A 26,567-nucleotide genomic window follows, 5' to 3' on the forward strand; every position below is an offset into this window, starting at 1 on the left:
CAAACAGCACACATTCCGACCCCGAAAAAAAGCAACACGCGGAGTTTGGAGGCAAAAGAGCGACTCTTTTTCGCAAAGTTGAAAAATTCGCAAAAACACACCGCTTCATTAATGTTTCTCTTTTGTCTTTATCGTAAATTCTTTACTATATAGCATTTTGTAAATTTAAATTTTTCACACGATCTTCCAAGTTTTTTATTTGCTGACCGCCAGCATAGTTTTTTGCATATTTCAGTCTCTATAATTCTCTTTTTCCTCTCCCTCTCTCTCACTCTCTTAAGCCACTCAGAACTAGATTTTATTTATGGTATTTCCGATTGAATTTCAGTTGAATCATCCAACCCACTTGCCAATTTATCGCTGGCATGAGGAACTTTACTGAAACCACTGACAATGTGTTTAGACTGGGCAAAAAAATCATCTTAATTTGGTAAAAAGAGGTGGATTCACATTTGATTCATTCACATTTGAGCAACTAGATTCATTTTAGACACCAAATTATACAGATTCGCTAATCCATCTTCCTCCGGGTGTCTTATTGTAACAAGAAAATCACCTCAGCCACATTATAAATGATCTCTCTGTGCGCACAGATCTGTGCCAGATATTCTGTGCGTACTCAAAAGATCTCTCTCTCGCGATAATCACTAATCAAATTAACCAAAAAAATTTTGATGGTGCCCAATTATCCACCACACAAACCTGTAATGTAGATTTAGCAAAAAGGAGTCCCGAAAAAAATTACTGTCAGAATAAATTAACAAATGCGTTTGTCGCTCTCATAATCTGATAAATAATTATTTCCCTCTCAAGCGATGGAGAAGAAGAAAAGAAATCAATATGAATGTGGTGTTCCTTTGGCTTCTCATCCTCTTCAATTATTCCCACACAACACAAGCTCAGAAACACACCCGAGAAAACCCAAGAAAACGGTGGAGAAGAAGAGAAAAACCCCCCTTGAGAGTGCCAAGACTGAGAGTTCTTGAAGTAGGTCATTAACACAAAATTGAGTATCTCAACAGCGCGTCAGAGTGTGTTAGGAATTCAGGCATCTTTAATCTCCACAACATAACGATCTAATTCAAGTTTCTCCCTACTGATTTCTCTCCGCACACATCAGCCAAACATAAAAAGAGGTAACTTACTTGCCCTTGAACCTCAACCACAATTCCTGGTCAAAACGCTTAAACTTCTTTAGTTCCCCATCCCAGAATGAGTGTAAGAGAGGAAAAAAAACCTATTCTTTCACTCTGCTTGTCTTATTTTTCCTGTCACGAAAAGACTGTCTTATAGGGCGCTTCTCGGATAGAGTTTGTGGCATACAATAAGAAGAAGGAGAGACTTTTTGAAATGTCTCAAGTGAAACGCCTCAAATTTCATTGAAAGTTTCTCTCTCTCAAAATCATATTTGTCTGATGACTTGGCGAGAATTTCTTCAAAAAATCTTACCCAAATTAAATATACTTATGAAAATCACTTCTTCATCGTGGCAATGATGATTTTTCATAAAGAAAGATGGAAGAGAATTGTGAAACCCACACACAGATTTTATTATACCATCTTTTTTCATCACCTTTCAATTAGTCATAAAAATTCATTCATTAATTTTCACGCGAATAATCCATCAATTGATCTTCGTCACTGTGAATCGGAGATTCTTAATCTTCTCCCATTGGGAGATTCTCTCCACCATCAGAGAGTGTCATTTCTTATGCAAAACATTGTAATAATAATCATTTTGGGATATTGACCTTCGATGGTAGAGTTGACGAACCACCAAATAAGTTATTTTTCATCTCTTTTGGGTGGATTTCAACCAAGAAGGAAAAACAGGAGGCAAAAAGGCCAAAATTACATTTTTTCTTTGGTGCGTCCGTGACTAAAACAGCAACTCCAATTTAACATTTCAATGGCGAAAGAGTGTGAAATAGAAGGATTATGTGGGAGATTGAGAACAAATTAAGAGATATTATTTCACGGTCGTCAATTTTTTTTCACCATCGATTTTCACTGATTTATCACAATTTGTGCAAAATTAGCCACAAATTTCAATACAATGAATGGTTAATCAAGTATAGAGAGAATGAGAGCACCTAATTTTACCCCCCAAAAAAAAGACCATAAAAAAATAAGATAGGAAAGAAAAATGAAGAAATGATGCAATGAAATTTCGTGAAACGACATAAATTTTTACACAATCTCATGTGAGAAAAAGACTTCATGGGAATGGGAGAAACAGAATGATACACACAGTATCTCTTTAAGTGTGTGATTGATGGATATTTTTCGTAGAATAAATTATTTAATAACTCCCTCATTTTAGACACGCATTTGATAACTTCTCTTCCCCTCCCCTCTTTAAGTAGGCAACAAGCGAAAAACAAACATTTTCACTGTAATGAATATGATGTATTACTTTTCATTTGCAACAAACTTATTAAAGAATATATCAATTATTATGTATTGTAACTCTAAGGCAATTACATACAATTATGATGGAATAATATATGTTGGAAAATTGCTTGAGGAAAGACAGAATTGCCTTAGGAAAAATCTTTATATTACGCATTGGAGAAGTGTTGTGTGAATGATGAAAAGGCACTTGATGAAAATTCAATCAATTGCTAATCATTGTAATTAAAGTGAAATAACTTACACTTAGTTTTATTGTGAATCTCTTTCTATCCAATAAATTATTCAATATAATCGATGAAAGGGAAAAAAAATCTATACAATTCTGTGTGTCTGTGAAAAACAGAATTTCTTCAGAGTTTTACTCTCACTGAAGAGTGATTTAATTGCAATGCACATAGTGTTTCACTGCTTTGACTGTTGCTGCTGCTGCTGCTGCAGCAGTGATTTTATAATAATAAAAGTAATCATAATAATGTGAGTACAAGCAAAAAAAGACTCTCTTGCATTGCACAGAAAATATATTGGAGAAAACTTTCACATTTCTTCAAGTGAAATTAATTCACCCCGGCGCGAACGTGACTGTCTTGACTTGATTTCTTTTCATAAACGAAATTAAATAGAAATTTTCTACACAAAAAATCTACAATAAAATTGTTGTTTCTCTAGGCAAAAAGATACAAAATTGTCTGTGTGTTTTTTTCTTCTTCATGTCTTTAAACAACCTCTGTGTGTCATGCAATGAATTTTCCTTTTTATTCACACTCTCTTTCACTTCTTTCACGATATTTTACTTTGGATACTCTCTCTCTCTCTCTCGATCTCTTCACTGTCCGCGCGCACCGCCCTCGAGAGCAAAACTCCAGAAAAGTGGCTTCCATTTAAATATTATTATGTAGGTAAATCACATAACAATTCATGCTGAGTTTATTGACTTCCCACTTGTTATTCCTCTCAACTGAAATATGCAAATTTCCCTCCATTTAATGTCACATATATTCTCTTCGAGTCAACAATGCATTGTCATTGACTTCGAAAAATACACACAAAAAATGACTGCAAGTCAATCAGAAAATTACATTCAATGCACTTCTCAATATTGCATTTTCAAGTTTTATTGGGATGAAAAACACGTCATTTACCATGGGAAAATCATGTATGATCGCCAAATCTCTCACCCAAACGAGCAAGAGCAAAAGAGCGAGAGAGAGAGAGAGATCATTAGTGAGAAAGCCACAAGCAAATTGCAAGAGAAACACCTCTCATCTTGCAGCGCAAGTCGCATAAAAAGTCTAATTCGTGTCGGTTTACTTTCACTATGTGTGTAAAGTGTATGAAAAGTGTCTTTCAGCCGTTTTTATACACATTTACACAACATAATAATACCACACTGCGCGACGACCGACGACGTTTTGTGCGGTTCGGTTGAGGTACAAAACCAAAAGAGAAAGCTAACTTTGGCGGATATGGCTGTTTGTGTCGCTGCGCGTCATGATTTCATTAAATTGACTTTCAATCTAAAATAGATTTCCTCCTTTTTTCTCTTCATTTCCTCCTTTTCTTCTTCTTCTTCTTCTTCTCTGTGTGTGCATTTCATATGCATACAAAATTATACTGTCTCTCTACACACGTTTACAAATTATGGTTGAGCGATGAAGAACACAAAATAAAACAGATAAACATTGCAAATATAGCGCACAAGCGTCAAGATATAGGCAAACATTTTAGAGATGCGTAAGTGATTTTTTTCTCTCCTGCATCTCGTGTGTGTGCGTCTGTTTCTTTTTTTGCAGTATAGCGCGTGGTTTCAGCATGAATTAAATATTTATGTATATGAAAAAAAGCACACACATTTGCAATGGAAAGAAATTATAGAAAAACTTGCTAACTTACTAATTCACTCTAATAATGCTATCAGATATGTTTTTTCACACATTCCTCTCTATACATCACTTACTTTCTGGTTATTCAGCTTAACAGAAAATTCATATATCTATATATGTATACTCTTTACAAACGACTTGCCGTTCATCTTACATGTCTCTCAATCTCAATTTATGCTGTATACAATCTCGGCTAAGTGCATTAATTCATAGCCATAAAAGTTTTGTGTGGAAAAATCTATATAATTTACATTTTACATTTATAGCAATTACAGAAAGATTAATACAAAAAATTACTCAAATATCAGTTAAAAATGAAAAACTTCTGTACACAATTTATACCCTTAATCATTTTTATCGAACAAACTAAATAGGACATTTTCATCAATTTACTCTTCAACTGGCATCAGTTGCGGTGCTCCATTCCACACCATATCGATGCAGCTGAGAATTTCATTTCCCCGATCCTTCTCCTGAATGTACAGTGGCGCTTTATCACCAAACATATTGGGTGTCTTCACTTGACCACCGCCAAGATGCTGTGCTGCGAAGCATGCATTGAAAATTGGTACTTGTGCCGGTTGACTGTCGAGCAGAAGATTGGCAATTTGCACCCCAAGATGAGGCGCCTGTCCGTCATCACTGAAAACACTGCCACTGTCCGATGACACACAATCACTGCCCTTCGCACCACTCGGTGCTCCGCCATCGAGTGTCGGCGTGTCATCACTGCGTAAGTCCAGAGATTCCATCACTCTGCGCGAGAGAATCTCCCAGCAATCGTCCGTGAGGAGAAAATCACAGTTTGGTGGCGGCAAATCCTTGCCACTGTCAGCAATATTGATGAGGTCATCGGTGGCGAAATTCAGACCACTGAGAAGGTCACATCCCGAATCTCCAGAATCACTTAAACTACCCTTACGAGATCCATCGATATTTGTGCCATACACTTGCTGCTGCTGCTGTTGCTGCTGTTGGCACAATTGGGGCGTACTTCGCCACTCATTGCGCGCCGATGAGGACTTTATGTGACTCCCAATCACACCAACATTCCGCCTCGTGGCCTCCACTTCACCTGAATTGTCTGAGCACGATCTCCTGAGCGGGAATGCCCAGATCCGACAGAATGGATCACACAGGCGACAGCTGCACGAACTCATCTCCTCCGTTGACTCATCAACACCATTCATCATCAGTCCAATTCCAGGATCAGCCAGATCACCACTGAGTTCGGCAAATTGTGGCTCATCCGCCGCCATACACATCATACCCGCCGTCACACTGGCCGGACTGAACTCCTGAATGGTGGTCTGTGTTGACGTCGTGACCAGCGGCAGAGATTTCATCAATGATACACCATTACTGGCATTGGTGCAATTATTTTTAACTGGCATCGATCCGAGCATCGTGGTGACATTTGGATTCTGACATGCATTTGGCTTCCGCTCCTTCTTGCGCCTCTTGCGCGGCTTTATTATCCGCGGCAAACACGTGTCAGGTGTGTGACTATTTGAGGACGATGTTGAACTACTTTCATCACTGTTCATGGCCATTGAAAAGGCATCGGGCAGTGGCGGATGACTCGCCTGCGCCTGACTCAGCTGTCGATGACCATTTTCGTACACACCAAACTCATCCGCGACCCTCTGGACGGCCGCCGCCGCCGCTGGGAAGCACGATGGGATCTTCTGCATGGGCTGCGGATGTCGCACCAGCGGTGGCTTCCGATGATAGCCACGACCCGTGAGAATGAGTGGCGCTCCGTGAGCGTGAATGGCCAGTCGTGACATGGCATTCTCGTCAAAGTCCTGCGGCGCCGTGGCGGGCGGCGGTGGCTTGCTGGCCGGCGGCATCGAGTGATGCTGCTGCTGTTGCTGCTTTCTCGGACGTCGACTTGCCGTGCTAATCAAGGGCACACCCGTCCATCCATTGGCATTCTGATAGCAATTCATCATGAAGCCACCCGACTGGCCGGCCTGACTGGGCGGCGAAACACCTGCATTGCCGCCGCCACCGCCGACAGTGCCCTGGTGGAAGTAGGGCTGTCCAACAGGTGGTGTCTGGTGACTCGGCAAGTGATGTGTCGCCGGTGGTACCATGTATCGATTCACATATCGATCCATACATGATGGTAACGTGCTCATCATTGGCGCCAACCATTGAGGTGTCTTTCACCCATCAATCTCTGGCAGTCTCTCAGTGTGTTCTGTGTGTTGTGTCAAAGACGCGCGTCTTCCACCCACCAAACACACTTCTCTTCTCTCTCTCAGGGAGCCAGGAAAATAAAACGATGAAGAAGGTCCGTGTCCAAGTGACGAACGGTGCTCTAATAACACTTTAACATCATTCCGTGATATATTGCATTTCACACAACATTCAATTATTCTCCTCTCGAGTGTGTGTGGCTGTGCTATTCTTTGTGCTCTCTTTGCTTTCTTGTTCCCTTAGCGGCTCAATCACATACCATCTTCTGCACATTATAGACAGACATAGGTAAACAGCAATAAAATGAAGGTATCATCACAAATCGTTTCTCTAATCTCTCCACTTCTTTCTTTCTCTCTTTTTTTTCTGCCTACTATTATTAACTTATCTCTCGGCACACTATTATAGCTTTCTTAGTTGCAGAAATTCCAACATATGGAAAATTCTTCACTCAACACTCTTTTTTTCTTCGTCTTCTACTTCTCTTCTCACCGTGAGTTTTGCATAATTTCCAACACTAAACCGAACACTATGAATTGTGCATCACTTCTTTCTCTCTCTCTGCAATTGATTCTGTTCCACACACTCCCTCACGAGAGAAATGATGTTAGGGAGCCACGATAGAATGGTAAAAAGGCAGGAGAGGAGAAAAAAAACTAAACCATTTCTTTCACGCTGCCTCTATCACCTGTATCCATTTTTTTTAGTGAGCAATTTTATTCACTGCATCTCTCCAATAAATGCACCTTCAAGTTTAACTCCACAAGTGCAATGAACAGCACAGTTTTTCCTCTTCTTCTTCTTTCCACTTCTTTAGCCAAAGTTCGGTCGTTTAGAGTCTCTTTACGATGTTCTCCTTCCCCCCCAAAAATCAGTTGCATCAACCAACTGAGCACGCCAAGTGGCTGTTTTAATTGAGCCGAAGCCGTGCTTTACTCGAAATTAACGATTGTCACATTAAATGTTGATGGTATTTCAACACACACACAACATGTGCAAACTCATTAAATTCACATGGAAACTTGGTCAGACTTGGAGAAGAATTCTGTGAATTTGCCGTTGAGTTGTTAAAAATATCGTTTTTTTTTTTCTTTTCGCTGTTGCTATTAATGCCTTTACTCCTTCTTAACACACATGAAAATATCCCAACAATTGGCTGCAGGTGAAACAACAGCACAACACTTCACGAAAAAAAATAAACACACTTTATATGCTCCACAGTTTCTTTTTCCTCTGCCAAACTGTTCACATTATATTCCAATATTGTGCTCCAATCTCTTGCCATATATAAAAATGTCTATGGTCTTGGAAATCAATGCGTTTTATCCCATGTGAGACGACGAAAAGATTGTTAACAGAGACAGACAACAGGTAGTGGTGCAAGGTGAACAACACAACACAGTGTCTCAATTATAAATTCAACACTCTCCTTTTTGAATGATTTCTGTCCCTGTTTCTTTTTTATCATCGAAATTTTTGCACACTTTGAAGATCACCACAACACCAGATTTCACGCTGATTCACAATTTGTTGAATTAGATTATTAAATAGTTCCTTGATCTCCACACGAGATCCTCTCACAATGTGTTGATCTCTCCTTCAACTTGTCTACAGTCACTCAACTCAGATGCAAAACTATCTTCTCTTCAGCCCTCAATGAGCGCACGATCCGACCTGGATGAAAGCCGGCGGGCAACTGGTCTGGTCGGCTGGTGGAATCAACGATCGTGCAACTTCTCCTCTGATTTTCCACACACACAACACGACACACAATCGCACGAAACACACTTCTTTCCTCACCTTATAATGTTGATGGAGAATTCTTTTTTTTTCTTCTCTCCACACACATTTTGCTTGCGCTCTCCAAAGCTCTTTTCCACTATATGTATAGTATTCTTGCTGTGTGAAAATCCCTCTCAATACACACACGCGCGCGCACGCACACACAGAAGAGATATCAACCTTAAGATCATGCTGGATCGCACTGAGAATAAACACTGGGTGACAGTATGTAAGAATGAATTTAATTCTCTCTCTCTCTAAACAACGCGATCTACAAGATCGCGTATTGAGTGGAATCAATTGAGTGAATGGCTTTTTATGCACAATTTCTGCTCTCTTGGAAGTTAATTCTCTTCTCTCTCTTGTCCTAAAGTGCTTCTAGGAATGCTTGGAGGAGGAAAAGTATGGCACTCGGTTACTGAACCAATTGTTCTGACATTGGTCAGAGTGAGACAAGCATTCTCCCCCTATATATATATTGATCACTTTATTCTCCAATTGATTGGATTGATCAAACCGAAGAAGTTTCATCAGTTTTTCACGTGCGCGCGCAATCGTATAGCCGCTTGAGCGTTAAGAAAAACCCACAATAGACAGGAAACACTTCAATCAACCATGTCAATTAAAAATCATCCACTACTCACTCATCATGACAATTACCATCACTGATGATATTGATTAGTATGAAAGAGAAATTATTGGCATAAATGGTTATGATGGCAATTTCACATCTTCTTCTTCTCACACTCTCTCGCTCTCTCTCTCTCTTTGACGCTTCGATCATCCCATCCAGAGGAGTTTTGTGTACTACTTTAAGCAATCTCCACATTGAATGATGATCACGATATGCAAAAGTGAAAATTTTCAAAATGTATGTCACACTCTGTGATCATCATTTCTTTCTTTTTCACCTCCCCATTTTGTGTGTGTGACCAAATCTGCTGCTTCTGCGCGATCGTAAAACACTGATCATCATCAATAAATCTCTCTCTATAAAAGTTTCTGCTTAGCACAGAAATGCGCCAATTAACTGACAAATTGAAAAAAGCTAAGTAATTCACAGACAATCACGCCCTAATCTCTCAAAAGGAGACCTTCGATCAAACCTTTGAGTCACTCCAAATTGTTCCAAGTGATCTTTTACCCAAGATGGCAAACAGCGTTTTAAAAAAAATGCTCTCAAATAGCGTGATCTTTCAGGGTTGACCCAGTAACTTCTCCACCTAGATTCTCTCCTCTAATTTCCTCTTTAATCTCCACAATTCCAATAAATTAAAAGGGTGATCTTTAAATGTGATCTCTTCAAGGCTACACACTGAATTGTTCCGTGCAATGATCATGCAATTTTTTCATCTTCTCTCTCACTCTTTATAGTCAGATTTGTGACGATTTTTACCATGGGTAATTTAATCTCACAGACACGATTAAGCCAGCGAAATACTCTGCATTCCATTGTATATATAAGTTTTATAAGAAATCAAATGAAGCACTATTGGTCACACGATCATATTATTATTGTGAGATTCAAGCATGCAATCAATTCTATTCTCCAACACATTCACATTGTTGTTAATGGAGCTAAAAACGATGATCATAGGGTTATAATTGTTGCTCAATTAAATTTTCGCATTATCTCATGGCAGTGATCAACACTTTACTAATTGATCATGCAAATTGGATATTAAAAATAATAAATTATGGTGAAATTGAGGGGAGAGATGCTAAAGACACAGGCAGAAAGAGAAATTTTCCCTGATCTTTCTTCATTGAGACTTTCTTCTGGCTCTTTTTTCTCCTCTTCTTCTTCTCCTCATTATCGACTCTTTTCATCCAAATCCTGTCTCTCTCTCTTGGCGTGTCTTCTGCCTTTTGTCACAATACACAAATCTCGCAAGTTTTTTTTTTTTTTGTTCTTTGTCAACAAACATCAGAGATCAGTCTCATTTGGGTGACTTTTTTGCGTGCTCTGTCTTCAACATTTTAGCCAAAAAATTACTTTATTTTTATGTGCCACTTTTGGCGGAAATAATAATAAAATTCATGCATATTTCTCTGTTTTGCAGACAGATCGCTCTTTTTTTGCTCTCTATCTCTCTCTCTCTCTCTCTCTCTCTCTCGAGTGAGGCATATATAAATTGTTTGAGAGGAGTCTTTTAGGGGTCGAAATTGGGTCATCCGTGTTCATTTGTATGCATCATGGACATGTGATCTTCAGGTGAAAATTAAAGGTGTGAGAGAGAGAGCAAGAAGATGGTGTGAGAGTTAGAGGAGAAATAAAAACGCGACGTTTATTTAATGAAGCAGATGGGTAAGTGAAGATATGGAAAAAATATGCTCAAGCATCACTTTCTCAATTTCTTCTTCTTTTCACCCATCTGTGACCACATTTGGCGCGCCATGACTGACTGTGGCCGTTGGGCCTCTTCTCAGGCTCTCGAGAGCCTGCAAAAGAAGCAATAGAAGCACTCTTCTGTGGCTTTGCGTGAATTTTACACCATTTCCATCTTTTTCGTTCACTTGCAATCTCTCTTCTCATCAACACACACACACAGAACACCTTTTAGCAGCACTTTTTGCCAACTGTGCTCCGATTTTTTCTTACTCACCAAAAACTCATTAATAAATATTTAATTTAGTCTGTCTTCATCACGCAAGAAAGACGCATGAAAACTATAATTAAATAAGTCTGCAACTAAATTTAGATTCAACAGTGTCATTTCGTTAATAAACATTATAATTCAATAATTGACACAAGATGCAATTTGTGCATTGAATAGTAAAATCCCGAGAAATGTTCAATGAAAAAAAGGAGGCCTTGAAGAGTGAAAGATCTTCATGGAAGAGGAAGGAAAAATAAAACCCCAACAATAATCTCCAATTAAAAGAAGTCTGTGTTCTTTCAACGCAAAATTACTATAATTTCAGCAAATTATCTCAAGCTGTTTATCTTTTTATTTACACACATAAAACACACGCATTAAATTTAAATAAGACAAGAAAATTGAATCAAGCTTGCAAATACCAAAGTAATAAAATGAAACCGGAATTTTCTTTTTTTACCATTAAAATCATAACTTTCTTCCTCTAATTTTGTCTGAAAAATCTCCATAATTCAATTTTAAATTTTTGCCATTTTCACCACCAAAAACTTCCCAACAAAATGTGGGTGTTTGCTCAGTGTTGCCGCAGAAATTAATTTGTGTGTCACACAAGAAATTAAATCAATTTTAACGCGCGTATCACTTTTTTTCTTCTTTTTCTCAGCGCCTCTCCTTTCGCTCGCATTCGCGCCTTTCTTTCATCACCCACATTTTGCCTTCGGAAAACAAGTGCAGACAACATTCAGGAAACTTTCATTAATTGTATTCAAATTGCCTGCCGATTTATTCACCATGCTACGACAGAAACACAGAGAGATAAAAAATTCGCCACCAGCAATTCATGTTAAGTTAGCATGAATAATTAACTCGGTGTGACACACAAATTCTCAAACTATACTATACTCAATTGAGGTGTTTGTGGTTCATTACACGCCGCCAAACAACTGTGAGAGATTCAATTTCAATTGAATCTGAAAACTCCCCTTCTTCAAGCCATCATGCCCAAAGAGAAGAGAAGAAACTTTGTTGCACACACAAAGTCTTCAAACAGCCTTATTAAATACAATTCCCTCGTGATTCTGACTCTGTTTCAAATGGAAAATCAAAGAATCATTATCGACATCACCTTGACCAAATCTCAGCCCCTCATTCTCTCGCTCTTTCTGCCACTTGTCTGTGTTGTACAATTTGCAACAACACAAAAGAGCCATAGAATTGGAGAATGACCAATTGTCGATTGTGCCCCGAACAAATGTGCGGGGAGAATTCCCGGAAACGCCATAAGATCGCGAGGGATTTCCAATATATATGAGCTGTGTGAAAATTCCCTGACCCACAAGAGAGCCAGAGAGCGAGAGAGAGAGAGAGAAATCCTCACCCAGTGATCTAATTCGTGAATTGTTAATGGGAATTTTTACCCAAAAAACACAAGGAAAAAGAACAGAGAAAAAAAACAGAAAAACACATGTTGAAAGTGAGAATAAAATTCTCATTGACTAGAATCTCAATTAATTGTAAAAATACAATGTTTATTGCATGATATGGATGGTAAAATTGTTTCAAAATTCAATTGATTCTTCACAGTTTCACTATACAACATTTAATTATCAGACTAAAAGTGAGAGACTGACATTCAATTGATCACTTTCAATTGGGCGGAAAATTAAAATTAGAAAGTCGTGCTGAACTTAATGTGAAAATTAAACTCAACACAACACAACATAGAGTGCAACACAAGTATATTTGACTACTTCTTCTGCTTCAATCAAGTGGAAAAGAGACTTGAAAATACTCAAAAATTTCCCTTCAAATATAAATATATAATTTATATCAACTCCCTTTTGCTCACAAGTTAAATATAAGGAAATTATAAACATTGTAGTGAAACTTCCCGGAATTGAGAAAGAGAAATACATAGAGAGCAAGAGAAGAAGTGTAATTGAATGTCTTAATATTGTGAATTATGCAAACGATGCCACACACACGTTAGTTCAATGGGGTCAATCACGATCTATACTTATTGGTTAGACCGAAAGGGATTTTCTCTATCAGCGCCACACACACACAGAAAAACCATGGAGAAATGATAGAGACTCCTCTCTCAATCACTCTTCAGCCCATTCACTTCAATTACCATCACAAATTAGTCAAATAATGTCGTTAATGTGCCCTCCCTCTTTCTGTATCTCTTCCCCATCTTGAGATATTCTCTCTCTGTGTGCCAGAGAATGAAGAAATTCTGAGTCATGGTGGAAAAAGAATACATAATAATAATCCAACAAGAATACAGAAATGTTTGGCGAGAATGCACAATATGTCGACATTCTTATCTCTCTGTATCATTTAACATTTTGTCTATAATTTGTGACCTTTCCTTGTGCGCGCCTCTCTCGCTCGCGCACTCTTTCTCACTATAAACTCAGTTCCCATTGTCTTGTGATACTTCCCAAGAATCTGATCTTCATATAATCGGGTGAATTATAAAAAGCGAGAGGCCGAGTATGTTTTGCCCTCTTTTTTTTCCACCTCACACACAACTCAACAACAACAAGACAAAACACCCAGTCAAGGAGTCATTTAGAACAATTTAACCATGATAAAATATTTGCACAAATTAATCATATCACAAGTGAGTGACACAAATTAAAGAATGCCTGCTAAATTGCAGCAAATATGTCAATTGTCCAAAGGAGAGACACAATTATTCTATGCTGTTGTGTTTTGCTGTTACTACAAAATGTCTCACACAACAACAACAGCAACAACAGCATAAAATCCAAGCTCAGAGAGGGAAAAATGAATGGAGACTAATTCCAACTCCACAAAACGTGTGTGAAGGACATTCAATGCCTGATCATTCACGCACTTGGAGAATTATGTATGACGAGTTTTACAAGCAAAAATTCCACCTCCCTTTTCTTGACAAATAACAGCAATAATAATACGCTGAAAAATCCCACCTTCGCGCGCCACAAAATGCGCCAAGGAATGAAATTGTTTCAAGCCAGCAATAAATCATCAATGCAGTAAATAAATCGCACCCGATTTCTTCCCCATTGCAACAAACTTCACCCAATTCTCTTCTCATTTGATGCACACGACTTTTTTTCTTCTCCTCCTTCTTCTTCTTTTATTTCTTTCAATATAATCTGGGAGTGTTTCTGTAACTTCTCTATGGAATGAATTTTCAGAGATTTCACTGTCACGATTTTGTGCTCCAGAAATTGTGCAATTTTCCTTCTACATTTACTCTCAATCAACATCGCAGATTCTCCAATTCATTCTTCACATATACTATATTCCTATATATGTATTGCACAATTGTGCAACATACAATCGTGATTCTATAGAAAATTTCACAAATCTAATCTCCAACTCTAGCTTAGAGCTGAAATCAACTCTAATTCTCAATTTGCCTAGAGTGGTTTGTGTCTTTGCTGAGTGGAGTGAAATTTTTGGCATTTTATGCTTCATATTTAATATTTGTGTGTGAGAAAGAAGGAAAAAGGACTCACCTGTAAGAGTGTCCAACATGAATGTAAGTAGCTTTTGCGTTCCATTTGGCTCATTGTAAATGGACAGGATGTCTTTCCCGAGTGGGTTTCCATGCAACCCCAGCATATGTAAATGAAACAACTTTCCGATTTCATACGGTAAAACACGCAAAAAATTATGATTCAGCAGGAGTTCTCTGTGGAAAAGATAAAGAGTTATTAGAATATGTTGGGAAAATGCATCACTTTAATCTGCACACAAAAACTCACCTCAGTTGAATGAGATCGCCAAGTTCAGCGGGCAAACTTCTCAATTTGTTGCTGGACAGATCGAGTGTCTTGAGATTGACCAATTGTCCAATGTCGGGTGGCAAGCGGAGGAGGTTGTTGTCGTTGAGATAGAGCGCCGTGAGATGCTCGAATTGCCACAGCGCTGGGCTCAAGTTCCTCACATTGCCTGTTATCTCGACCGCCTGCCAGTTTGTCTTTCGACCCGCTGCAATGTCTTCAGGTGACAGGAATACAGTTTGCCTCCTTGGGTTGTTATTTTCATATTTATCTTTGTTTCGTGACATTTTGTAGATGTTGCCTGGCAAAATGGACACAAAATTAGTTCATTTTCCCAATTTCAAACTACGGAAATTTGCAATTTCAACCCCCTTTTCTGCCACGCGCACTCTTCCCTTCGATATTAATTAATTAATTTCACGAGAGTGGAAAATGTAATTGCAAATATACATATAAAAGCTAGAAAATCGATAATTTCACACCAAAAAGATGATTGAAAACCAGACATGAAGAGACACAAATATTGCTCTCTTAACAATTTACGTTAAAAAACTGTGAAAACTCCGAAAACTCTCAGAATGCTTTGCCGAGAGTTGTGCTTAGACAAAATTGAGAAAGAAAAGTCTGTCGTCAGATTTTTCTAACCTCATGTTTGTCTTCAGTTAATCTTCTTTTCATCCTCTTTTATCTTCAATTATACTCTTGTTTATCTTCATCTCTCGTGTTGCTTCTTGTGTAAACAACTGAAAATGTGCATATTTTAACATAAAAAATGAATTATCTGTACAACTGCAGATTAGATTTCAAGATAGGCGCGCATTTTACTCTGCTTTGCTTCATAATAGAGAGAGAGTTTTGTTGGATCTCTTGAGCTGGCGTGCTTCTGATAAACCCATTGACCTCTTCCCATCAGAGGCAACACTGATAAGCCCTCGTCTGGCCCTTGAGCGGCCAGAAACTTTTGGGGGGAAATTGTCCACTTCTTGCATTGCTCTGCGTGTGTTATCAAACAACCGCGCGCGCGTGGACAAAAGAGTGCGAAGAAAGGGGTCGAAAAGGTGGCGTTTTGCGGGACTTTCCGACACCGGCGGACGCCCAGGAGTTTGCCGAAGGTGTGAATGATGAGAAAGTGGATGCGATGCTGGTGACAAAGTCCGAAGAGAGTCAAGAAATATCTGGTATTTGGCGATTGATGTGTGAACGACCTGACAAAGGCAAGGCTAAGGTCACAATCTCTTCCTCTCTCGCTCTCTGCGACTGGTAGCGCCCTCATGGTGTGCAACCCCCGAAGAATGGGTGGAAAAAAGACACCCAGAGCCGTTGCTCAATCGACACTAATCGATAAATGATGATGGAATGGCCGCGATGAACCACCAAATCGCACTGCCATCGGCTCGTCAAACAGACAACAAGCCTCTCCGGGAGACGCTCAATGGTGGAAAAGTGACAAGAGTCGCTGAATTTTGCGTTTCTCGCCCATCAGCTTTCCCCCCTTGACTTGACTCTCGAAGCCCACACACGCCTCTCCGTGGGACAAAAACACCCCAAATCCACGGCCCGCGACACCCGGAGGCACACAGGCAGGCGCTCGGCCACACATCCCACCCCTTGTGGGTGCTCTTGGCACGCTGGAGACGGTGGAAAGAGCCCTCGGACGCACCTTCATCTACTTTTTCAGCTGCGAAGAAGTCGAAGAGAAAATGTTGCGTCAATACGCTGTCGCCTTCTTGTGCGCTTATCCACTTGATAAAATCCTCTTCACCCCCAATGAGGCACGGTATCGACGGGCAAACACACACTGTGCACTTGTAAATGCAATTTTTGGTGCGATTCCACGGAAAAAGGGCACAATTTGCACTATTTTTCACACACTTTTCACACAATTCGCCACCAAAGAATGCGTATATCCTCGAACTCACCACTCGCGGCGCCACTCATCGCTCAAGGGGTGACACCAGCATTCCGGAAAATTTCCACAATGGCGCGCGCATGACACTCATTCCGGGGGACGCTGGCAACGGTCTTTTGAGCGCTCAAAACTTGTGACCACGGATTTAATAGCGATGGACACCCCCAAGAGGACTCCGCTGCGCAATAAGCACCTTGAGAATGTGTTTGGCAATATTCTGGGCACTCCACTGAAGATTCCGCCGTCGCCACAGCTGCAGAAGCTGGGATTTGGCACAGGTGAGCAGAGATGAGGTTATCGAAAGAGTTGATTTTGAATGTGAACGATGTGAATTGAATGATCTTTGGCAGGAATTGAGGTCTGTCGCGTGAACAGGACACCGAGCAAGGATGTGGTGAAGTCTCCGTGGGCGGTGAAGCGCCTCAATCGCTTCGCACTGGATGGGGACATGCAGAATAGCGAGGTGTACTCGGAGAGGCTGGAGAAGGAGGCAATGCTCCTCCGGAAGCTGAACCATGGCAATATTGTGGGCTTCAGGGCGTACAAGAAGGGTCCGGATGGACGGAATATTCTGGCTCTGGAGATCTGCGATTCATCCCTGGCTGACATTCTGGAGAAGCGTCTGGAGGAGGACATGGGACCACTGGAAGTGCCTAAGATCGCGAGATTCTGTCTGGACATTGCGGCGGCGCTTGAGTATTTGCACAAGGAGATGGAGATCCTCCATGGGGACATCAAGTCGGGCAATGTGCTGGTCAAGGGAGACTTTGAGGTCTGCAAACTCTGTGATTTCGGAGTGTCTCTGAAGATTGACAAGTCTGGCCACATTGATCCGGACGATAAGTACGTGGGGACGGATTTGTGGGCAGCTCCTGAAGTCATTGACGACATGACGTCGCTGATTGGCAGCGGAAGCGACATCTTCAGCTACGGTCTGGTCATTTATGAGACCTTTGTCCTGATGCCGCCGCACTTCTTCGGTCTGGACGATGAAGACAGCATGACTGAACTGGACATGAGAGTGGGCACGAGACCTCCGCTCCCGGAAACACTGGAGCTCTCCAATGACTACAATCTCTACGTGGGTCTCTTCTACGCCTGCACAAAGGATCTGCCTGAAGATCGACCCTCGGCAGAAGCCATCCAGAAAATGCTTAAATAATCCAACATAAATGCACAATAAACGATTTTATTCTCATTTCCCTCATCTCCTGGACTTCTTCTTGCCTTTTCCCACCAACTTCTTGCCCTTTCCCGGCGCAGCCTTGAAGGAAAATTTGGATTTTCTGCTGCTCTTCTCAGCTTTGCCGCTGCTAAGTTTCCTCTTTTTCCCTTCATCCCCGCCAGAATGTCGTTTCGTGTCCGCGGGGCGCTTCCTTGGCCTCGGAGGGCGCTTCGGATCGTTCGGTGCGAAGAGTTCTCTGTCCGGTTCCTCGCCAACTTCCTCCTTGAAGTACTCAGCGTCGTCATCAGGCTCATCATCCTCCTGAACTGCTCCATTCCCTTCAATCTTCATCCCTTGGAGGCACTTTTTCTTGTGCTTCTCCTTCTCCTCTTCCTTCTTCAGCAGATTCCTCGATTGCTCCTCCTTCCGGTCCTGCTTCAGACGACTCCTCTTCTCAATCTTTCGCCTGATGGCGTCTTTCTCCTCCTCCGTCTTCACCACGAGCTCATGGAACAGCACCTCGCCGTTGAACAGTCCATCCTCGATCTTCATCAGCTGCACTGTCATGCGAGGCCCCAACTCGTGGAGTTTGATGGCGGACTTCTGGTTCTGCAGGCTTCCTCGGGACGACAAATCCTGCGGCAGAACCACATGCGACGCCTCGTCATCCTCGAATTCCGAGTCTGACAGCCCAGTAGACTTCTCAATGAAGTCCGCAATGTCCTCACACTTGGCCAGATTGGGGATCTTGCCTGTGATGAGCTTCTTCACGCTCCTGGACACTCCCACCGGCAGCACGCGAATGGCAAAGTGTCGGACATCGATGAGCTTTGATGTTGGATTGTAGGAGAACAACACACACCGTCGAATCCTGGCCAGTTTCACAGTGGACACATTGATGGTGGGGAACATGTTCTGCAGCACCTGAGCCATGAGCTTGAGATGCTTTCCCTCGCCCGAGAAGCTGTTCAGGATCACAAGAGGAGCCGATTCGTATGACTTCTCGTCCATGTAGGGCCTCTTCTGGGCACCAATAACGTCCTTCATCAGCGTGAATTGGTGAATCTGGAAAGATAAACACTTAGAACGGTGCCCTAACGACTTCTGGAGTCCTGGAAGTCCTGCAAAGTGCGCACCTTGAACGTGAGCGTTGGCCCACGAGGAAGTCTGGCCACTTTCCAAGAAACCTGCTCCTTGGAGCGATTGAACACCGCCATGTGGGACACATGAAAAGTGCTGGACAAGCTGACAAAGTCCTTGATCTTGTTGCTCTTCCGCTCCTTGAGATTCATGGCCGTGAAGGGCTCCATCACCTTCCGGAAGTCTCGCGTGAGGTCACTCAACTTCGGGCAGGGCAATCCACGGTGAATTACGAAGGAATGCGGCGCATTCAGCATCTCCTGAGGCTCCTCATTTCCCACCGTGGGGATATTCTTCTTCACCGAGCGTCCCTTTCTCTTCTTTTTCGCCATATCAGCAGTTAAAACCACGCTCAAAACACTCCCTAATGGTAAACACGCGTGACCACTAATTTGAGGTTACGTTGAAGTGCCAAAAAATTCCGGAAGAACTGTCAAACAACCCCAGCGCCGCCATTGCACGGTTTGTTTTACTCCAGAACGCGCAGAGTCTGCCGGTTCGCGTGGATTTTATCCGTGAATAACTAGGTGAAAAGTTGTGAAGACTCACTTTGAGCAGTGTTTTGTGCATCTACACGCCAACGCAGAGTGATTTAGCGCACAGGTAGAGATAAATCTGTGGTTATTTGAGGTGATATTTTCATGTGAAAGGGCGCCACGTTCTTGTAAGAAAATGCTCAACTTCGATCTCGGTTTTCCTGATATTTTCCGTGTCCGGGAAGTGTTTACACAATGCACGAGTGCGAAGGGGTTTCTAGAGCTGCAATTGCAAGTGATTGGGGTAGTGATGAGGCAGCGGAGATGGTGAAAATGAGAGGGTGGCTGGTGAAGCTTTTCCTCACTTTGTTGGGCGATTCAAGATGGCGACCGTCAAGGCCGCCTTTTATTGATACATTTTCGCAGAGTGGATTTTTATTGAGCCACTTTTGAGGCTATTTTCGTCTATGGAAACCACTAATTTTCCACCCTTATCTCTTGGTGGTGTTCTCTGTAGTGGCAATGACGGAGGTGCAGGAAGGCAACATCATCAAACTGCGGGGTTTGCCGTGGAATGTGACCGTGAAAGAGATCAAGGAGTTCCTCAAGGACGTGGAGACTGTGAATGGCGAGAACGGAATCCACCTGATCACGTCCCCGAGAGACGGCCGTCCCAATGGGGAGGCCTTCGTGGAGTGCGCCAGCGAGAAGGACTTCAACTTGGCTTTTGAGTACAACAAGAATGTCATGGGGCATCGATACATTGAGAGTAAGTGCGCGATGCTTGAGTCGGTTTGCTTTCCGGGGAGCAGAAAGAGTGATAAAATGAGAGAGAGAAAGAGGATTTTGGGGTCTGAAGTGGCCGAAATTCCAATAGGTGTGGCACGAGCGGATGTCTGGGAACTCGAGGAGGCCAGACGTAGTTTGTGGACAGCCACTGCCGAGGAGAAAAGCCACGGCGGTGCTGAATCCAGTCCTGAGATCTCGTGCTCGATGGGCATTTCGGGGGCGCTTGCCGATAGTAATGCCGGCGAGGTGACAGAAACTGAGAAGAAGACGGAAGTTGTGGTGAAGCCCAAGCTGTCGAAGACGGCAAAGCGCCGCGAAGAGAGGCGCAGGCAAAGGCAGAGGAAAGTCCAGAGGATATCCTCTGAGGAGGAGATCCACTCAGAAGATCCTTCTCGTAAGTTGTGTCCAGGGGAAAATACTCAGGGATGCACGCAAACACACACTTTCGGGGCCTCTGTTTATGTCCTTTGGCCATATTGAGTTGATTCAATTTTTTGCTTCCTCTTTCCTGCCTGTTTATTGTTTATATTTATACCTTATTATTACGCGCTTTTGTTGATTGAAAAGTAATTAAATTGTGCTTTCTCTTGCAGTTTTCGCTGCGAAACCCGATGAATTTGAGACAATCATGAGGAAACAATGTGTCGTTCAGGCGGACACTTTCGTGAAACTCCGTGGATTGCCTTACAGTGTTTCACCGGGTGAAATTGAGACATTCTTCGAGGGTAAGTTCAACGAGAACAGTCATAAAAATTCTCTCCAGTCATAATTCAGAAAACAAAAGTCAATTTCTTTTTATATATATATATCTTGTAAAACTTCTCTCGCTTTTTTGTTGTGGATAAAAATTTTCATGTTTTTTCAAAGAGGGGGAATCTTGGTGGCTCATTTGATTGTTCTTAATGGATAAACCCCGGATTATTAGAATTTTGTCAGTTTCATTGGTTCAAATCTTGTGTGAAATTCTTCCAAATGTCCCGAAAAATATTGATAAATTCTATTTCATTCATTAATCATTTGATGGTAAAAAGACGATGCTTTTATTTTGGGACATTTCTGAAATGTTTGCATGAAATGGTTTCTCTCTTCTTGGAAGAAACTTGAATTGGATTTCAGTAAGAAATTCTTTAAAAAAGTAAAATGCCACTTTTTTCAATTTGCTTTCTTGTTGTGACCAAAAAAATAAGAAAATCAGTGTATAAAAGGAGAGAAAGTGTTGTTGTTTTTTTCTTAATTCTAACTCATCAAAAAAAAAAGAAAACTTTCTGATGCATGAGCGAAGAAGAAGAATCTCTTTTGATTATTAAAATGAAGACCATTTACTGAAAACCCGGGTGTGGATGGAAATGAAACGCAGGGTTGGAGCTAAAGCAGGACCGAGGCGGTATTCATATTGTGATGGACAACAGGGGGCGCGCAACGGGTGAAGCGTTTGTACAATTCGTAAATCCGGATGACACTGAGAAGGCTCTGAAGAAAAATCGGGAGAAAATTGGGCACAGGTGGGTGTGTGGGTTTACTATTTGCAAATCCAAAAGAATCTCAATCACTTCTTTACTATTTACATGTTATCTCTTAATACTATTTACTATATTGTTTTTTTTTTATCTCTACTCTTAAATATAAAACAAAACAACAATGTATTTTTGCTACATTTTTACAAAACTTTTTTTTATATACTTTTGAAGGTGTCTGATTTTTCTTTAGTCTAGAGATTTTTTTTTAACTTCTTAATATTTTTTTGAAGGTGTTTTTCTTTATAGTTAGTTTAGGTATTGTTTGATTCTCTATCAAGTGTATTTTTTTTTAAGTTTTTGCATTTAGTTTGTTTTTCTTTTCTCTTTCAATTCTCATCAAATGGGTAACTTTTTTCCTTTGATTTCAATTTACAATATTTGGCGTAAGAGAAAAGCAAAAGAAAGAAAGAAAGGAAAAAAACATGAAAGATAGAGAAAAAAGAGTGAAAAAAATGTTTTGATTTATTGTTGTATCTCTTTTTTCTCTACACTTTCAATGTTTTTTTTACACACGCATAATTTTTTTTAATCAATAATAAATAATGTACTAATTTTACTCTTATAACTGTTACCTATTTATACAATAATTTGCAGTGCAATTAACTCTCTTGATTCGATGTGAGTTATTACAGCTTAATTGGATTGCAATTTCTGAGCACAGAAAAAAAGAGTGGAGAAAAATGTGCGGTTTTCACTATCATCGGGCAGATAAATTGATTGATGTTAATTCAAGGTTTTATTATGCTTTTATTATTATTGCAGTGAATCAAGAGGGTTAATTATACATTATAGAGAAGCAAGAAAAAAAGAAGAATGAAAAGAAAAATATCTAAGGATCAAATAATAATTAGAATAATAGATAATTCTTATTTTCTATTATCATTATGATTTTCTCAATTAAAACCTTGGCAATTGATTAATTGGGTTTAGGTTTTCTCTTAATGTAATCTTTGATGAATAATAATTATAATGATTAATTCACGTTTAGAGATATACGATTGCAAAGCTTTCTTTTTAAGCGCCTCCCTTAAGCCTAAAAGCCTTCCACATACACTCGAAAGCTACCATGTATTTCAGAGGTGGGAAGGAGGACGGAGGGAGTCTGGCAAGAGAGAGAGAGTGATGGGTTTGGTACTGAGAGGCCCAAAGCAGTGTTGGTGTGGCGAGCGTTGGGCGGCATATTTGTAATAATGATGGAATATGCGACACCTTCTGTTTCTCTAGATAATGTTGGATTTTGTGGCGGAGGAATGAAAGAATAGAGAGAGAGAAATGTGTTCCCTTTGGTGGTGATGATGATGTTTGGTTGGAGAGAAAGAAGAAGAACAGGAGTGTGATCATCAAATGCAAAGCGAGCGTCTTAATAATATATAATTGCCTACAAGAAAAATTCATTAATTTTACACATTTGTAGTTATCTAAGTTTCATCCAAATGCCATATAGTTAATTTTGTTTGTATCTTTTTTATATGATCTGTTATGTGATAAAGAAGCACTAATTTCTTTCTTTTTCCTCCTTCCTCTTCCACTCTCTTTTTCTCTTTCTCCTGTAAATCTCTTCTTGTGACTCTTTTGCCCGGCGCCGTCGTGAATGATAAAAACTGTAGGTACATCGAGATCTTCAGGAGTTCGGCATCTGAATTTCGCCGGAGTACATTCAATAGCAATCGACCTGGACCGTACGATCGAAATGAACGCGGTGGACCACGCATGGGCTTCGGAGGTGGTGGAGGTTTAGGCATGATGCGCAACCGTGGCAACTTCAAGGGAGGCGATCGAAGTGAGTAATCTCAAACTTTCCACTCTTACTGATGAGAAGACTTATCAGAGAGAAGGGATCAATTGGCACTCAAACTGAGGAATGTTAGAGATGTGTTAGAGTAGTTAAAATAGTCAAAGCTGCAGAATAATTTGTAAAAATTGATCAATCTGTGACTGTGGCTCTAATTTTCAAGCATAAATATGAAAGATATTTGCAGTAAATTCTTTTATCACAAATAATTTAAGCAAATTTCATCATTTCACTCTCTAACACTGTTTAAGTGACTTTATCATTTCTCAGTTTAAGTGGAAATTGACTCTGTAGATTCAATTGCGGGACAAACAAAATTGTTTGGGAGATTTTAGAGGTCATTTGACAGCGATGAGTAAATACAATTTCGTCCAAAAGGCCTCACAATTTGTTCACTGCATTGATTCTGTGTTAATCTCTGCAGTAGTATAATGTTGAGGTAGAGAATGTAATAATAATAATGTTACACCCTTTCTATCCATTGAAAATTTATGGAAAGCTTTCTTTCTCCTGATTTTCATTCCAAGGATTGGTACAATTTTTTCTTTACTTTACTTTACATCTTGATGACTGAGTTTGAGGTCTCTTTTTGCAATCCAAATGCATTAGAATTTGGACTGAGGAGAGTCTCTTATTGTAGATATGCCTCCTTATCCTCCAAATTGGTCTTTAGATGATGGACCTGGCGCGTGGAAGAGTCGTCCGTTTGACAATTTCGGCGGCAATAACTTCAATGGCGGCGGCGGAGGCGGAGGAGGCCCGAACGGGGGCGGCGGCGGTGGTTTTGGCAACTTCGGCGGCTATGGTGAGTGTTTCTGAGTTGAGTTGATTGTGCAGATAGAGAATTCTAACAGTATTTGATGATGAAGAAGGTGGAGGCGGCGGTGGCAATGGGCCCAACTTCGGCGGCAATGGAGGGAACTTTGGCAACTTCGGCGGCGGAGGCGGAGGTGGCGGTGGCGGCGGCTTTGGGGGCAACAGTGGCGGCGGCAGCGGAGGAAACTTTGGCGGTGCCGGAGGCAATTTCGGAGGGAATAACAACTTTGGGAACTTCGGAAGCCGCGGAGATGACTTCATGGGGCGCAATGGCGGCGGTGGCGGTGGAGGTGGCTTTGGCGGTGGCGGCGGTGGCTTCAACAACGGCGGCGGCGGCGGAGGTGGAAACTTCGGCGGCATGGGAAACCGCAACGGCGGTATGGGGGGTGGAAATGGCACGTGGGCGGGAGGCGATGAGGAGGAGGGCGGCGAAGAGTACTGCGTCCATCTGCGCGGCATGCCGTATTACTGCGACGAGCAGGACATCTACAAGTTCTTCGCCCCGCTGAAGCCTATCAATTGCCAGGTGATTTACAACAGCCGCGGATTGCACTCTGGCGAGGCGGACGCCCTTTTCGCCACTCAAGCCGAGGCCATGGCGGTAAGTTGAGGGCTCTTCAAGCGTGATTTACATCATCAAGTTCGATTGATAAAGACTTTGGAGATGATTGATAAGACAGTTGATGGGTCAGAGTGTGTCACCTGAAAACCTCAAGTAGTAAAACTGGGAATTTAACATCATTTTTATTGGGCTATTTGAAATGGCATAAAAAGCGTGAAATTGTTTCTATCAATCAATGAATTCGCTTCTGAGAAACTCACTTGATGTCGTCAAGTGTGTTTTTCGTTGTGAGAAATCCCTGAAATGCCTACAATTGTCTCAAGTGTCCTTATCAAGTGATTATTCATCTGTGTGTCTGTGTGTGGTGAGTTAATTAACACTGATGATTTTTCCTTGTCTCTCTCTTTCATAGGCAATGTCAAAGCATAAGGAGAAAATGGGCTTTCGCTACATTGAATTGTTCTACAATGCGTCGAACAATGCTCGCAAGCGCGAGAGGAGGTTCTAAAGAGGGACAGAACAGAACTAATTGATTGAATTATTGGTTGAACAACAATAATCACTCTTAATTCTATATCTACAAACTAAACATAAATCAAGTGTGTGAATGCGTGAATAGTAATAATCCCTCTAGAAGATCATTCGGTGGAATGCTTTCACTTTATATTTCTTATGTTCTCTTTTATTTTAATATAAAAAGTCACATTGCATTTTTTTTTACAACAATTAGAGTGACACAATGGATTGTACTTTAACGCAGAAGAGAAGAAAAAAAAGAGAAGAGAATGATTGGAATTTTTTTTAGAAATATTTAGATAGAACCAAAATGGTTTGGTGTGAAAAAGATAAAGTGGAAATGTATAATGTATTTCCGCATAACAATATTCATTATTTTCTATGTAATAACTCACATCAAATGGAAATAACAAAATATTGATGACTTATCTTATGTAGTTGATATAAGTGAAGAAAGAAGAAGATGAAAAAAATCACAATTAAGAGTTAAAATCATTTTTAAATCATTACAATTAAGGAAATGATTGGAATTTTTTGGTATGTTTGTGTGAATTGGCGATGTTTTCTTTTTTTCTTGATGTTTTCCTTCCTGAAGAGAAACAAGATTTATTGTGCGCCATGAAGGAAAAGAAGAAAAAAGAAGAAGATGAGAAACAATGGAGAAAAAAATGTTTTATGATCCAATTTTATATATTTTGTCTGGAAAATCACAAGGAAAATTATTTTATGTGACATCCAGTGATGAATAAATTACAATGTAATTTTTGTTTGTTTCTCTCTTTGACTTACATAGTAATAAATAGACATGATAATACGTAATGATTTTTATTCTGCTGATATAAGATAATAATTTTAGGGTCAATTGTATGATTTTTTTTGTTTGGTACACTTTGCTAGAAATAACATATTTCCCCCTTTGCACTTATACATAATATATTTGGTAAATTGAGAAGAAGAAGATGAAAAACGAGCATTGAATAAAGAATTGAATGTGAATTTTCTACGACTTTTACTGGACTTTGCAGTACTTTTTGCATGACTTTTACTGTCGGTACTTCTGCGTTCAGTGCTGAATTGAGAGATGTTCAATGCAAATATCGCTCTGATGGTGTATTTTATTTTGAGAGCGAATACGTGTGTTTTCTATGTAAATAAGCGCATTTATATTTTCCGTGTGTCTCTTTTGTGGGTAGAAAACGAGGCAGAAAAGTGCAAAAAAAG

At 40.5% G+C, this 26,567-nt stretch overlaps 5 protein-coding genes across 8 annotated transcripts in view; 2 read left to right on the forward strand and 3 right to left on the reverse strand.

Annotated features, from left to right (window-relative positions):
• Positions 1-16,590, reverse strand: part of LOC132257138 (CCR4-NOT transcription complex subunit 6-like) — a 67,519-nt gene extending 50,929 nt beyond the window's left edge. Inside the window, exons 1-3 of the mRNA XM_059753919.1 lie at positions 16,325-16,590; positions 14,647-14,965; positions 14,398-14,573 (exon numbers count right to left, since the gene is read on the reverse strand). Of these exons, the coding sequence (XP_059609902.1) occupies positions 14,398-14,573; positions 14,647-14,951 (481 nt within the window). The 5' untranslated portion in view covers positions 14,952-14,965; positions 16,325-16,590. The remainder of the gene's footprint in view (positions 1-14,397; positions 14,574-14,646; positions 14,966-16,324) is intronic.
• LOC132257167 (uncharacterized) lies at positions 3,084-6,394 on the reverse strand. Its single transcript, XM_059753954.1, has one exon. It carries the CDS (start codon positions 6,392-6,394, stop codon positions 4,685-4,687), a length of 1,710 nt encoding a protein of 569 aa, XP_059609937.1. The 3' UTR covers positions 3,084-4,684.
• Positions 16,591-16,667: 77 nt separating the features above from the next.
• Positions 16,668-17,774, forward strand: LOC132257140 (lymphokine-activated killer T-cell-originated protein kinase homolog). The gene is made up of 2 exons (XM_059753923.1): positions 16,668-16,851; positions 16,924-17,774. Exons 1-2 carry the CDS (start codon positions 16,728-16,730, stop codon positions 17,733-17,735), a joined length of 936 nt encoding a protein of 311 aa, XP_059609906.1. The 5' UTR covers positions 16,668-16,727; the 3' UTR covers positions 17,736-17,774.
• On the reverse strand, positions 17,749-19,285 carry LOC132257137 (protein Peter pan). The gene is made up of 2 exons (XM_059753917.1): positions 18,875-19,285; positions 17,749-18,803 (listed from the first exon to the last, which is right to left on the reverse strand). The coding sequence occupies exons 1-2, from the start codon at positions 19,208-19,210 to the stop codon at positions 17,778-17,780; spliced, it is 1,362 nt and encodes a 453-aa protein (XP_059609900.1). The 5' UTR covers positions 19,211-19,285; the 3' UTR covers positions 17,749-17,777.
• Positions 19,286-19,326: 41 nt separating this feature from the next.
• LOC132257135 (heterogeneous nuclear ribonucleoprotein H3) lies at positions 19,327-26,291 on the forward strand. 4 transcript variants are annotated; one of them, XM_059753913.1, is made up of 9 exons: positions 19,327-19,481; positions 19,872-20,123; positions 20,232-20,537; positions 20,737-20,868; positions 21,501-21,645; positions 23,268-23,440; positions 24,093-24,257; positions 24,307-24,869; positions 25,243-26,291. In XM_059753913.1, exons 2-9 carry the CDS (start codon positions 19,877-19,879, stop codon positions 25,336-25,338), a joined length of 1,827 nt encoding a protein of 608 aa, XP_059609896.1. In that variant the 5' UTR covers positions 19,327-19,481; positions 19,872-19,876; the 3' UTR covers positions 25,339-26,291. The 4 variants fall into 4 exon arrangements, with proteins under 4 accessions (XP_059609896.1, XP_059609898.1, XP_059609897.1 ...); XM_059753915.1 differs by having other exon boundaries at positions 24,126-24,257; XM_059753914.1 differs by having other exon boundaries at positions 19,328-19,481; positions 24,322-24,869.
• Positions 26,292-26,567: the final 276 nt, after the last annotated feature.

This window comes from Phlebotomus argentipes, unplaced genomic scaffold (assembly GCF_947086385.1).
Source record: "Phlebotomus argentipes unplaced genomic scaffold, Phlebotomus argentipes genome assembly contig_42, whole genome shotgun sequence".
In the NCBI taxonomy this organism is placed as follows: domain Eukaryota; kingdom Metazoa; phylum Arthropoda; class Insecta; order Diptera; family Psychodidae; genus Phlebotomus; species Phlebotomus argentipes.

Excerpts from the sequence above, each read along its gene's own strand:
- LOC132257167 (XM_059753954.1), bottom strand. The coding sequence starts at position 6,394 with ATGGTACCACCGGCGACACATCACTTGCCGAGTCACCAGACACCACCT.
- LOC132257135 (XM_059753913.1), top strand. The coding sequence starts at position 19,877 with ATGACGGAGGTGCAGGAAGGCAACATCATCAAACTGCGGGGTTTGCCG. Across the intron at positions 20,124-20,231 it reads GGGGCATCGATACATTGAGA|GTGTGGCACGAGCGGATGTC; the intron begins GTAAGTGCGCGA and ends AAATTCCAATAG. Across the intron at positions 23,441-24,092 it reads CTTCAAGGGAGGCGATCGAA|ATATGCCTCCTTATCCTCCA; the intron begins GTGAGTAATCTC and ends CTCTTATTGTAG.
- LOC132257137 (XM_059753917.1), bottom strand. The coding sequence starts at position 19,210 with ATGGCGAAAAAGAAGAGAAAGGGACGCTCGGTGAAGAAGAATATCCCC. Across the intron at positions 18,804-18,874 it reads GGCCAACGCTCACGTTCAAG|ATTCACCAATTCACGCTGAT; the intron begins GTGCGCACTTTG and ends TTATCTTTCCAG.
- LOC132257140 (XM_059753923.1), top strand. The coding sequence starts at position 16,728 with ATGGACACCCCCAAGAGGACTCCGCTGCGCAATAAGCACCTTGAGAAT. Across the intron at positions 16,852-16,923 it reads GAAGCTGGGATTTGGCACAG|GAATTGAGGTCTGTCGCGTG; the intron begins GTGAGCAGAGAT and ends GATCTTTGGCAG.